The 12,031-nt window shown below is 38.9% G+C and overlaps 1 protein-coding gene and 1 long non-coding RNA gene across 3 annotated transcripts; one reads left to right on the top strand and one right to left on the bottom strand.

Annotated features, from left to right (window-relative positions):
• Window positions 1–280: 280 nt before the first annotated feature.
• LOC124387931 (probable G-protein coupled receptor 141) lies at window positions 281–4,042 on the top strand. Of its 2 annotated transcripts, XM_046852544.1 has the most exons (3): window positions 281–373; window positions 1,029–1,097; window positions 2,683–4,042. In XM_046852544.1, the coding sequence occupies exon 3, from the start codon at window positions 2,807–2,809 to the stop codon at window positions 3,575–3,577; it is 771 nt and encodes a 256-aa protein (XP_046708500.1). In that variant the 5' UTR covers window positions 281–373; window positions 1,029–1,097; window positions 2,683–2,806; the 3' UTR covers window positions 3,578–4,042. The 2 variants fall into 2 exon arrangements, with proteins under 2 accessions (XP_046708500.1, XP_046708499.1); XM_046852543.1 differs by lacking the exon at window positions 1,029–1,097.
• A 2,518-nt stretch (window positions 4,043–6,560) lies between these two features.
• On the bottom strand, window positions 6,561–12,031 carry LOC124387933. Its single transcript, XR_006926291.1, has 2 exons — window positions 11,427–12,031; window positions 6,561–7,737 (listed from the first exon to the last, which is right to left on the bottom strand). It is a non-coding gene; the product is annotated as an uncharacterized LOC124387933 (long non-coding RNA).

Below are 12,031 nucleotides of genomic sequence, written 5' to 3' on the forward strand. Positions count from 1 at the left end.
AGACCCTGAAAACTCATTACTGCCTTATCACAATCTATGTGCAGTATAATTTTATGTTTATGTCATGAACACTTGATTATCAGTCTTTTTTTTTTTTCCAAAATAAATAAATGTACCTCTCATAAACGGACTTCCCTTTCTTGGTTTTAACAGACTCTATATTTTCTGTGCTGATTTGGTAAAATCACATTATATGCCTTTATTTTGCTCTGTGAAAAGCCATTGTTAATCTTTAATCTTTTTTGCAACACTTCCTCAAGTGCGTGAGGGCTGGCTCATGTCAGGACGGCAGAGAGAGACACTACATACTGCCCGATTTGAATGATTTCCTTTTTTATTATTAAAACAAAACTACTATTTCAAGTATGAATGGGTAAGTAATCTTTAATGTATAATATGTATATAATGCATATGTCAAACCATGTACATTCTAACATATAATTTCATAATAAAATGTATGTTACACTTTTTTGGGTAATATTTGTTAAAACATTGTAATAGTTTTAAATTACGTAAATCATCGGGACACCAAACGAAACTTGTGCTATGTTTCCACATGGATGATTTTAATTGCCGGACGTGAGCATCATGGCGGATTTTGGTGCTTGATTTGAGAGTTGGCCCATCAGTAAAACAAATGTTTAGTGATTAGAAATTATTTTCCGCTGAAGTTTTTTTAAATATATATATCCACATGAAGAAAGGACATTGTGAATAAATGTGTGTTGCGTTAAAGGTTTTAACTTTGCCTCTTTTATATTTATTTATATTTTTAAAGAAAATGGTCAAACAGAAATGCTCACTGTATTAATTGCAAATTAATAAAATTAACGAAATTGCGTTAACTCATTATTTGTGTACTCATGTATATATACACATTAGTACATACATATTAGTAATTTATGTGTACATATACATATGTTTACAAATGTTAAAATATGTAGTTATTCTACTTGTTTATGTAGATATTGAACTGCTGATTCCAGATCTTGTCCTCCTTCACTGTTATAATATGCTCCAATCTTCAGGGAAAAATAACCACTATATTTTGGAGCATGGCTGAGCGGGATTGTGATCATTCACCCACAAGAGCATTAGTAAGTTAAGAGCGTATGTCCTGTAAAGTCTGGGGTGCAGTCAGTGTTCCATTTTTTCCTATAGGTATTCAATTGGGTTAAGCTCAGGTCTCGGGGCAGGACACAAGTTTTTCTATTTGGCAATGTTAATTGTATTTTGATAATATGCAAAGACCTCCTATACATTTTATATATATTTTTTAGAAGAACCATGTATAGGTAATGCATATTTAATCAGGTTCCCACATACTTTTAATGATACATGTATGTTTGTGATTATTTCAGATATTCAGATTTCAGTTTGCTTCTGATTACACAAAGCAAAGTAGTTGCCTTTTTTTTTTTTTACCAATCTATTGTATACATTTCCTACTGCTTACATTTTCCCTGATTTGGGATGTAAGGTGAAGTGTATTTTTATGCTCTTTGCTACAGATAATACTCTTTGCTATTTATATTGCAAACAAGCATATAGAGCTCACATTCGACAAGCTGAGTGAGTTTGGTGGCAAAGGAAGTGTTTCACAACTTCCGCTTCATTTTTATTTGCATTATTATTGGCTTATATTTGCATTATAGTCACAAACGTTTAGTTTACAAACGGTAATTTCCTTTTTTGTTGTTTTTTGAATAAAACACTATTATCTGCTCTTTTGCTGGTCTGGAGTCACTATCCAGGTACATTAAGGGTGTTTTGTACAAATATCCTGTATATTGTATGGGTAAAATGATGTGGACACCCAATAAATGGCACCAATTTTTGCGCTTTTCAAACATCCAACTCCAGATTTAGTCCTATTTGGTGTTCCTCCAGCCTTTCAGGTTTCTCATTAGGATATGTAAGAGCATTACTGAGGTCTGACACTGATGTTGTGTGAGGAGATCTGGGGTGCACTCACTGTTCCAGTTCATCCCTAAGGTGTTCAATTAAGTTTAGGTCAAGGTGACTCAAATTCTTTCATTCCTGTCTTGGTGTACATCTTTAAATCTTCAATTGACAGAGGAAGATCTACCTGTTCCTGAAACACTTATCAGGCATGTTTAGCCCCTGTTTTTTTTTATATGTATTTTTGTTGAAAAAAAGCATGTGATGTGAATGATTTATGCAAGATCTATGTAAGGCACAATATGTGTAAAGAATATGTACTTATTGTACTTATTTGTGTACTCATGTACATATACATATAAGTATTAGAATGTGTAATTACATATTAGAGGTGCATGAGTTTGGTGACAAGGGAAGTCTTTCATAACTTCTGCTTCAGCCCACATTTCTGCTGAATTAATAGCAAGAATGTGAATGCTTAAAGTCTTTACTCTAAATACACAATAAGCTCTGTGCTTCACATTACATTATATTGACTGTTCTATAACATAAAATAGTTATAAAGATATAAGTTATAAATATGACATCTTTACAGTATTTATTATTTACAGTACATGGAATTGGATTTGCAATTGAGCGTTCTTAGACATGCGTTACATAAGAATCTGTTCGCAAGTGTATATTTTCTGTCAGCTTATTTACAAATCAAATCTCTTCAGGTGGAATTATACTCAATATGAACCTACTAAAAATGACAAACACTTCCTGTCTTTTTTTTAGGAGCGAAATAATCAGCAACGGCACAGATTCCCCACCGATTGACCACACCCTACCCATTGAATACAGGATCACGCTGGTGGTGCTCTACCTGCTTGTGTTTATTGGTGGGATCATTGGGGTGGTAATGATGAGCACTACCCTTATGTCCACCCTTATGCTGTCTGTCACCAGGGTGTCAATAATCAACCTGCTTGTGGTACACGCGATCTTCCTTCTCACGGTGCCCTTTCGTGTTTACTACTATTCCATCAATAACTGGAAACTAGGCTTCAGCTTTTGCAAAGTGATCAGCAGCATGCTTCACGTGCACATGTACCTCAGCTTCATCTTCTACGCTATTATCCTGTGCACGCGATACCTAGCCTACTTCGAATGGAGACTCAGACTGGAATTCTACCGAGATCTGCATGCCGTAATAGCCAGTGTGGCCATCTGGACCATCATTTTGGCTACAGTGATTCCTTCTACCATCACATATGGACTTGGAATGGCTACAAATAATAACCAGTGTTTTGCCTTTGGAATTGCTCTTTATGATACAAATGTGAAAGTGCTAAACTACATCATTTGCGCTGTGGTGCTGTTGATTTGGGCGGCGTTGGCCTCGTGTCAGTGCTACATCCTGTGGCGCGTGTGCCGAAAGCACGGAAATCTCTCATGGGTTCATCAAGAGTTCTGGGCTCAGATCAAGAGTCTGTGCTTTGTGTTGATTATGCTCTTGTGCTTCGTGCCTTACCAGGCCTTCAGGATCTACTATGCATGCACATTTTGGCCAGGACTCGAAAAGGTCAATGAGGTTTTTCTGGCCATCACAGCTTTCAGCTGCTTTGACATGCTTATGTTTGCTGGGAGGGGTCTGTGGCGACCCGTTTACAAAATATGTTGTGATTCATGATGTGTTAAACTCCCTGACTGACATACTCTATACTCTTACACACATATACCTTTATATAAACATATGAATTGTATTATATATAATATGTATATGTATGAATGTGTGTGTGTGTGCTTTTCCTCCCTTCAACTGTGAAATATTTGCATTATTAATTGCACATGTTTAGTTTGCAAACGGTAATTTCCTTTGTTTTTGTTTTTTTGAATTATTATCTGCTCTCTTGCTGGTCTGGAGTTACTATCCAGTTACATTAAGGGTGTTTTGTACAAATGTCCTGTATACTCTATGGGTAAAATCATGTGGACACCTAAAAAATTACACCAATTTTTGTGCTTTTCGAACATCCAACTCCAGATTTAGTCCCATTTGCTGTTCCCTTCAGCCTTCCAGGTTTCTCATTAGGATATGTAAGAGCATTACTGAGGTCTGACACTGATGTTGTGTGAGGAGATCTGGGGTGCACTCACTGTTCCTAAGGTGTTCGATTAGGTTGAGGTGACTCAAATTCTTTCACTCCTGCCTTGGTGTACATCTCTTAATCTTCAAATGACAGAGGAAGATCTGCCTGTTCCTTAAACACTTATCAGGCAGGTTTTTCTCTTTTTTATTCTTTACGTGCAATTCTCCACAACAAGGCTGATTGTATCCGAAGTTGCAACCTGGTGAGACAGTGTTGATTAATTTATTGATAAAGACTTTTCATGGATTGCATGGTGCTTAGTTTGTAAACAGGGACATTTTTATTCCTCTAATAGGTTTGGGCCCCTTAGTTCCAGGGGAGAAAAATTATAATATTACAGTATACTCAGAATCTGTATAACTGTGCTCTTCAACCTTCATAGCAGCATATGGTTGTGATGGTGAGGTGTCCACACTATATAGTAGAGTAGGTAAAGTTATTCTCTAGTGTTGAGCTTTACAAGTAATACTACAGCCTTGGGTCTTTAATCATCTAGTGTTGTGCTTTAATCATCTAGTGTTGTGATAAAAGTTTGGCTTTTACTGTTGGACTAAAATGATTAGCACTGAGAATGAGAGTGGGCCCTTTTAATCATCTTGTGGTTGGCCTTCTAAAACTTATTGTTGGGTAAAAAAAACCATTAATCATCTGTTGTTAATCATTAAGTGTCAGCCCTTTAATCATCTAGTACTGGGCAGTGGTGTGCAAAGTACACAAATCATGTGCTTGAGTTAAAATAGAGATACACTCTGTAAATTATTACTCCAGTAATAATAATCGTGCTTTAACTTAAACTTTCACTTGAGTAAAAGTACAGAAGTATTTGCTTTAAATGTAAAGTATCCAAAGTACTATGATTTATTATGGCTATAATGTTTCTATCATCCTTTTTCTCAAAAGACTCTTTGCTTAATCAACTCAGTTTATGTGAAAAGACTCTCATGTTATTCTAAGCACACATTAATAGAATAATATTAATGAGTCAAACACTGTTTCATATCTATTAATATTATCATTAGCTGAAAACCTTCTTTTCAACTACTTCCAATAATTTTTTGCAAATAAGGCCATAGGTGTTGTGGCAAGTTCGAGTCAGGAGTTATTTCCATAATTTATTCCATAAATGTTCTGCTTGCTGTTGAACTGATGCTGAACTGTATGTTTGTGTTAAGTAGAAACCACAAACCAGCAATCAAAGCAAGTTCAAAACAGAGCCCACACTCTACTCTGATTGGTGGCTTGCTGCGTGCTTAACCAGTTTTTATGCACTCATTAATAAATAAGAACGACTGATTTTGCAAAATGTAGTTGAGTAAAAAGTACGATATTTGACTGAAATATAGCAAAGTAAAGATAAAAATCTCCCAAAATGGAAACAGATATAAAGTACAGATACGTGAAAAAAAAAACTACTCACTGTAAGTACAGTAACAAATTACATTTATTTCAATACTGTCCACCACTGGCACTGGGCCTTTAAACTAATCATCTAGTATTGCGATTTCATTTACATACAGTTGAGCTTTTACAGTAGTTTCCTGTTTAGAAAGAAAAAAATTTTTTTAACAGAGATCAGGCTGCATCAAAGCATGAGTTTTATTCCCTATACTGATGCTATCCATTCCCTGACACCAAGTAATATATAAGTAATAACTTACTGTGATCTGTGGGACATCCTAATAGTGTTTATTTTATTAACTTATATTACAGCCTGTATATGATGTGAAGAAAGCTGAAACATACAGTATATGTCATTGTTATAATGAGTCAAGTAATAAAGTCAAGCTCCTGCAGTTATTATCAAAATAATAAGGATTTGACCATTGAGGAACAAACCTGTTAAAACTGTTTAATGCTCATTTTCCTGTGTAGGAGAAATGTCTTACCTTGCTTCCTTTCTCACTCTGTCTGCTGTTTATTTCAATGCACATTTCCTGTTATGCCATAATTAGAATAATATGAGGTTTCACTCTCCAGGAAATGCAACTAACCTCATAGATGAGATGGCAGCTGCATTGATTTTGTTGTAATCATCCTGATTTCCACATCTTTCAACCCTTGTGCTTGATCCTTCATTACCTCTGAACTATACTGATGTCACTCAAAAAACAGTTGATTACTAATTAATTGTACAGCCAACTGGTGCATGCACTGAGGCTCCACTGGGGATTAAAGCTGTACTGAACAGTGGAAATCAAGATCAATTTTTTTTTTTACTGTGAATTTTTGGTGGAACACTTACCAACTATAGTATTGTGTAAAGTGTCATCCTCTGTATAGCATGTACAGTGTTCTTTGCTGATACTCATGTGTCAGGTTTTTTATCAGAAGCAACAGTATAAGAGTACTAGTAATTTGGATTTTACTAGAACTACAAATCCACATTATTGCAAAAATATACAGAGGAACCTCGATATTCACGACCTCGATAGTTGCTGACTTTTCATTTGGAACCGGACTAAAAGTAACTCGTGAAAAATCCGAAAGTTCGGAGTAACATTTCAAAACAGAGTTACATAAAAATGTTTGAAAAGCTATTTTATTATTGTATTATTTATTTAAAGTGGGAAAAAAAACACATTTATGACAAATAATTCACAAAACAGTACAGTACATGTATAATTCCCCTTGAAAAAGGAACCATCAAAGTTAAGGGGTAAAACCTCAAAACCCCTGCGAGTATCGAGGTTTTGCACTGTATCGTAATAAAATAAGTATGAGATATTGTAAGGAATTATCTCATCATCTGCCCGCTGGACAGGATCACCTTCTGTCGTATAGACAGGATACCCCCAAATTCAGCCTTTCCTCTCGATCTCTGCTCTCCTACAAGCGCTTGGAGAATGAAAACACACAAGGCAGCATTTCATAGAGGTCAGTGTGGGTGCGAATAGAGGAACGGCGCAAAAGAAGAAAACAGAAAGAGGAACTGTCTAGGGTGTATGTGCAGATCAGCACATACCAAAAGGCAACAGTCTAGGTATGCAAAAATAGAAAATAAAGACAAGAACTGAATGTTCGAGGTAACAAGTATTATTCTCGTGATTAATGTCTGACTAATACTTAAAGATATAAAATAATTCTCACAATTCCCCTCTTTTATCCATGATAAACAAGAATGGATAAACATAATATAAAACAAACATGTCGCATAGGAATCGAATAATATTCAGAAACACGAGGGACAGGTTGATAACCGGAAAGCAGATGGGTAAATGATTGTTTGTACTGCCGGGCCGTCCAGTTGGCGTATTGCCAGAAGGTGTTGTGTGGATGAGCCTGGGCGGGAACCCCTGCCCCAAAGCTGTCAATCACCAGGATGAGGGAGAGATGGACAGCCATACTGGTCACTTGCTGTGCTCTTTTTTGCATGATGAGAGGCTGTTTCTCCGTTCCCTGCAGTTTCTTCTCACACACCGTCCAGTGTTGAGTATGGCCAAAGAGTCAGCCCCAGAAGGTCTGAGGAGTCGCGGTGCATGGTGATAGAGGGAAACAGGAACCGATAGATGTCTCCTAAAAAATTGGGACATTTCTTGACTCTGGTAGCATGGATCCACTGAGGAAAAATATTAGTTAATATCACCTGTGCGTGTGATCACAACTGTTTCTGCTGGCCCATCGTACTTATATTCACCCAATGGCTTAGGTTTAAGAGATTTAATCAAAACCATGTCCCCCTCACGAATGGGATGGGTTGGTGCTAGAGAAATGACAGGTGCAGATACAGAAATTAATTCGTAATGTTTTGACAACATATTGATCAGGGCAGCAGAATACTCAGCGATGTGCACATCCAGATCAGTTGTACCTATTGCTGGTTTACCTTTTCTCCAAGGCGTTGAAATGGACGCCCAAAAATAATTTTGTGTGGTGATAAATGGACGCAAGTCTACCCAATTTTTGTTACCTGTAGCCTGTATGGCTTTAGTCAATTTGTCCTTGATTGTCCGGTTGGTTCTTTCTACAATGCCGAAGGATTGAGGGTGATAAGGATAAGTATTTACATAAATCCTGCGTTACCTTTGCAGTGAATGGGGTTCCTTTGTCTAAATCAATAATGTGAGGAACACCATATCGTGGTATGATTTCTTTTGCCAAGATACGTGTGACGACCTTAGCATTTTCCCGCTGACAAGGGAAAGCTTCAACTTATCTTGAGAACTTGTCTACCATAACCAGAAGATATTGAAATGGCCCGCGGGAGCAGTAGGCAGTGGGAGGCTTTCATGTTTCGCTGCGCTTCTAGTAACGTTGTTCTGGGCATAGATCAGACACCTGGACAAAATTAAGTCTATTATGCCGTTTAAAATAGCTATACAAAAAAATCTGTTCATATCCTACTTTACCCCTCTTCGAGCGTGATGTGTAACACCGTGGAACTCGCGCACGAGAAAAGGGACGCAGTGAGAAGGAAGACATAAGCGACCTTTCGCACTGTACCAAAGGCCATCAGAGGCCACATAGGCATTGTGTGATTGCAAAAAGGCAGAATCATTCGGAGTGGCTGAGGATTGGACGGACGGTAAGTGCAAATCTGTAATGAGAGCGGAGGAAAGGAGACAGGTGTTAATAGGAGCGTTGAGTGATGGGAAAAACACCTGAACACCTGAACACTTTTAGCTACTCGGTCAGCCAAGGAATTGCCCTTAGCCTCTGTGGTATTGTAATGGGAATGGGCTTTTGTTTTGACGATAGCCAGAGAGCGAGGAAGATAACAGGCAGTGATAAGGTCCTAAACTAATGACAACTGAGAGATGGGTTTCCCTTCAGCAGAACGGAAACCACGAGATTGCCATATGCGGCCAAAATCATGCACAATACCAAAAGCGTATCGGGAGTCGGTATAAATCGTGACATCTTTGCCTTCAGAAAGGACACATGCGCGAGTCAGGGCGAAGAGTTCAACGGTCTGCGCAAAACAAAAAGGCAAAGAATAAGCTTTAACAGAGACATCAGGTAAAGAACAGACAGAGTAACCACACAGAAATTTACCATCATATGGTTTTGAACATGAGCCATCCACAAAAAGTGACTCACCCCTATCTAAAGGAGTGGAAGACAAATCTGGGCATATACTAGTCGAGTGAATGATCTCGGAGCAGCAATCATGTGTGGTGTCGTGCAGTGAAAGAGGAAGTGGCTTTATGTCTAAGTTACTAGTAGAACATAGGATAGTGTTATATCCTGATTTTCTCTGAGCAGTCATGTCTTGTGTTTGCAAATTCTGAAGGACCTGTTTCACCTGATGCGGAGAGTGCAAGGATGAGACAACACTAATTTTTCAGCGTCTTGTACCATCACAGCACAAGCAGCCACCGCACGAACACATGCAGGTAAACCCTGAGCCACGGTGTCAAGTGTTTTGGACAGGAACGCACATGGTCTCATGCCTCCCCATGCTCCTGTGCCAACACAGCAGAGGCAGTTCCGTCCTGTTCACACGCTTAAAGGTAAAAGACTTTGTGATAGTTCGGAAGTCCGAGAGCGGGAGCGGAACACAGAGCTGCCTGCAAAGCCTTATTCATCTCAGGTGTCCACGTTAGTGGGTGCTGCATTGGATCGTTGTGTGAGATCGCAGAGCGGAGACGCTTGTCGTGGAAAGAGCAGTCAGGTATCCATTGTCGGCAGTAGTTGATCAGTCCCAGAAAAGCCATGAGCGCATGCTTTGTGGAGGGAAGCCGTGTGTTAAGAACGACCTGTACACGATTTTTAGAGAGCCTTTTGCTGCCTTGAGAAAGTTTGAACCCTAGATATTTCACAGTGGTTCAGCAAAACTGGAGTTTGGTTTTGGATACATCGAATCCCTTTTCAGCCAGATGACAAAGAAGGCAGAGGGAGGCCTGTTTACAGAGGTCCTCAGAGGCCATGGAGACCAGGAGATCATCTGCATACTGCAAGACAACAGAGTCAGAGGGGAGAGCAAGATCACAAAGTGCATTCGTTACCACAGCGGAAAAGACCGCAGGGGAGTCAATGAATCCTTGTGGCAGACGTGTGCGTGAAGGCAAAAAGAGGCTGCATCTGCTCTTCTACAAGAACACTGAAAAAAGCAGAACACAAGTCAATCACCGAGAAGTGCGTATGATTGCACGGAATGGAAGTGATAATAGAGGCCACATCGGTTACAACAGGTGCGACAGGAACCACAACATCATTTATTTTTCTTAAGTGTTGAGTAAAGCGCCAAGTGCCATCCGGTTTGGGGACCGGATTAACAAGTGTGTTATATGAACTTACACACGGCTTGACCACTCCCTGTTGTAACAGGAAGGTCAAGATTTTGTCTATTCCCTGTAACTTTGATTCAGAGAGAGGATATTGTTTGACAAACACAGGGTGCAAATGTTTTAGTTTCACTTTATAAGGAAGACAATGTATCAAGCCCACATCATCCTTATGATCCACCCATAGAAAGAAGTGGTACTTTCTGTGTGGCAGAGAGAAAACAGTCATTAATTTTCATATCAGGTAGATATGACAGCAGAGCAGATTCAGGAACTGAAACCGTGAGTTTAGAGCCGGAAAAAGTAATAGAGACGTGCAGCTTACTCATGAGATCTCAGCCCAAGAGATTAAACGGACAATCAAACATGAAAACCAACGATGTTGCAGGAAAATATTTGTGTCTGAGGGACATGTCACAAGCACAGACGGAGTAAATGGTGTCTCCCTTTCAACACCTTCAATACCCACAGAGCTAATGGAATTACCTGAAATGGGTCCCTCATATTTTTTCCCTACTACTGACATTGTAGCCCCTGTATTGAAAAGAAAGGGGTACACCATGCCATTGATGCAGAGTTTGAGAAATGGCATTTGGCAATAGGGATGGCTTTGGTTTGGTGTTGGCTTCGGTTCGGGGTAGAGACTTAAGGTTTTTTTTGGAGTTTGGTATCGAATGATATTTATCCCATATCGGTTTCATTTTCAACCCATTTTTTGATAACTATCACCCATATAAGAATAATCCCAGTTGGGATCACCCAAACGTTCATAAATTTGGGAATGAGCAGATGTCAAATATTCAGGTACCACCACGAGGATAAGTCAAAAATTGAGGTTGTGGTTCAGTCCACCCTGCTAAAATGTCTAGCCAGGGGTAGTAAAAAAGGTGAGACCACAACGATTCATCCAGTCCCGAGGGGCTTCCTCAGGATCTGTTTTAGGATATTTTGTTCCAGAATTACCCATGATCCAACATAAGTGCAACTGTCTGACAAGGTTAAATACAACGGTTGGAGGCAATGGTCGGCATTCTCTTACAACAGTGGCTACACTTTGAACGGTATGACAAGATACCAAATCAGCAAGACATAAATACGGATATCAGCACACAAGGCAAGTGCCTACACTTTGAACGGTATGACAAGATACCAAATCAGCACTTACCTGAATACTTATATCCCGGACGAGCCCCCAAAAACTGTAAGGAATTATCTCATCATCTGCCTGCTGGACAGGATCACCTTCTGTCTAATAGACAGGATACCCCCGAATTCAGCCTTTCCTCTCGATCTCTGCTCTCCTACAAGCGCTTGGGGAATGAAAACACACGAAGCAGCTTTCAGATAAAAGTTCCAAAACTTTATTGTGTCACACATGAATATATATCACAGATAAAAGGTGACAGAGAGGTCAGTGTGGGTGCGAATAGAGGAACGGCGCAAAAGAAGAAAACAAAAAGTGGAACTGTCTAGGGTGTATGTGCAGATCAGCACATACCAAAAGGCAACAGTCTAGGAATGCAAAAATAGAAAATAAAGACAAGAACTGAATGTTCGAGGTCACAAGTATTATTCTCGTGATTAATGTCTGACTAATACTTAAAGATATAAAATAATTTTCACAGATATAATAATAAAAAAAAAAAAATGTTGTTTGCTAATTACACTGCATGGATTATATGAGAAAGCTCTGAATATGAGCTGTGTGGCTGTATAACCAAGCAGCTTGTAAACATTCCTATCTTGGCTGCATGCTGTGAATGTAAAAAA

This window comes from Silurus meridionalis, chromosome 6 (genome assembly GCF_014805685.1).
Source record: "Silurus meridionalis isolate SWU-2019-XX chromosome 6, ASM1480568v1, whole genome shotgun sequence".
In the NCBI taxonomy this organism is placed as follows: domain Eukaryota; kingdom Metazoa; phylum Chordata; class Actinopteri; order Siluriformes; family Siluridae; genus Silurus; species Silurus meridionalis.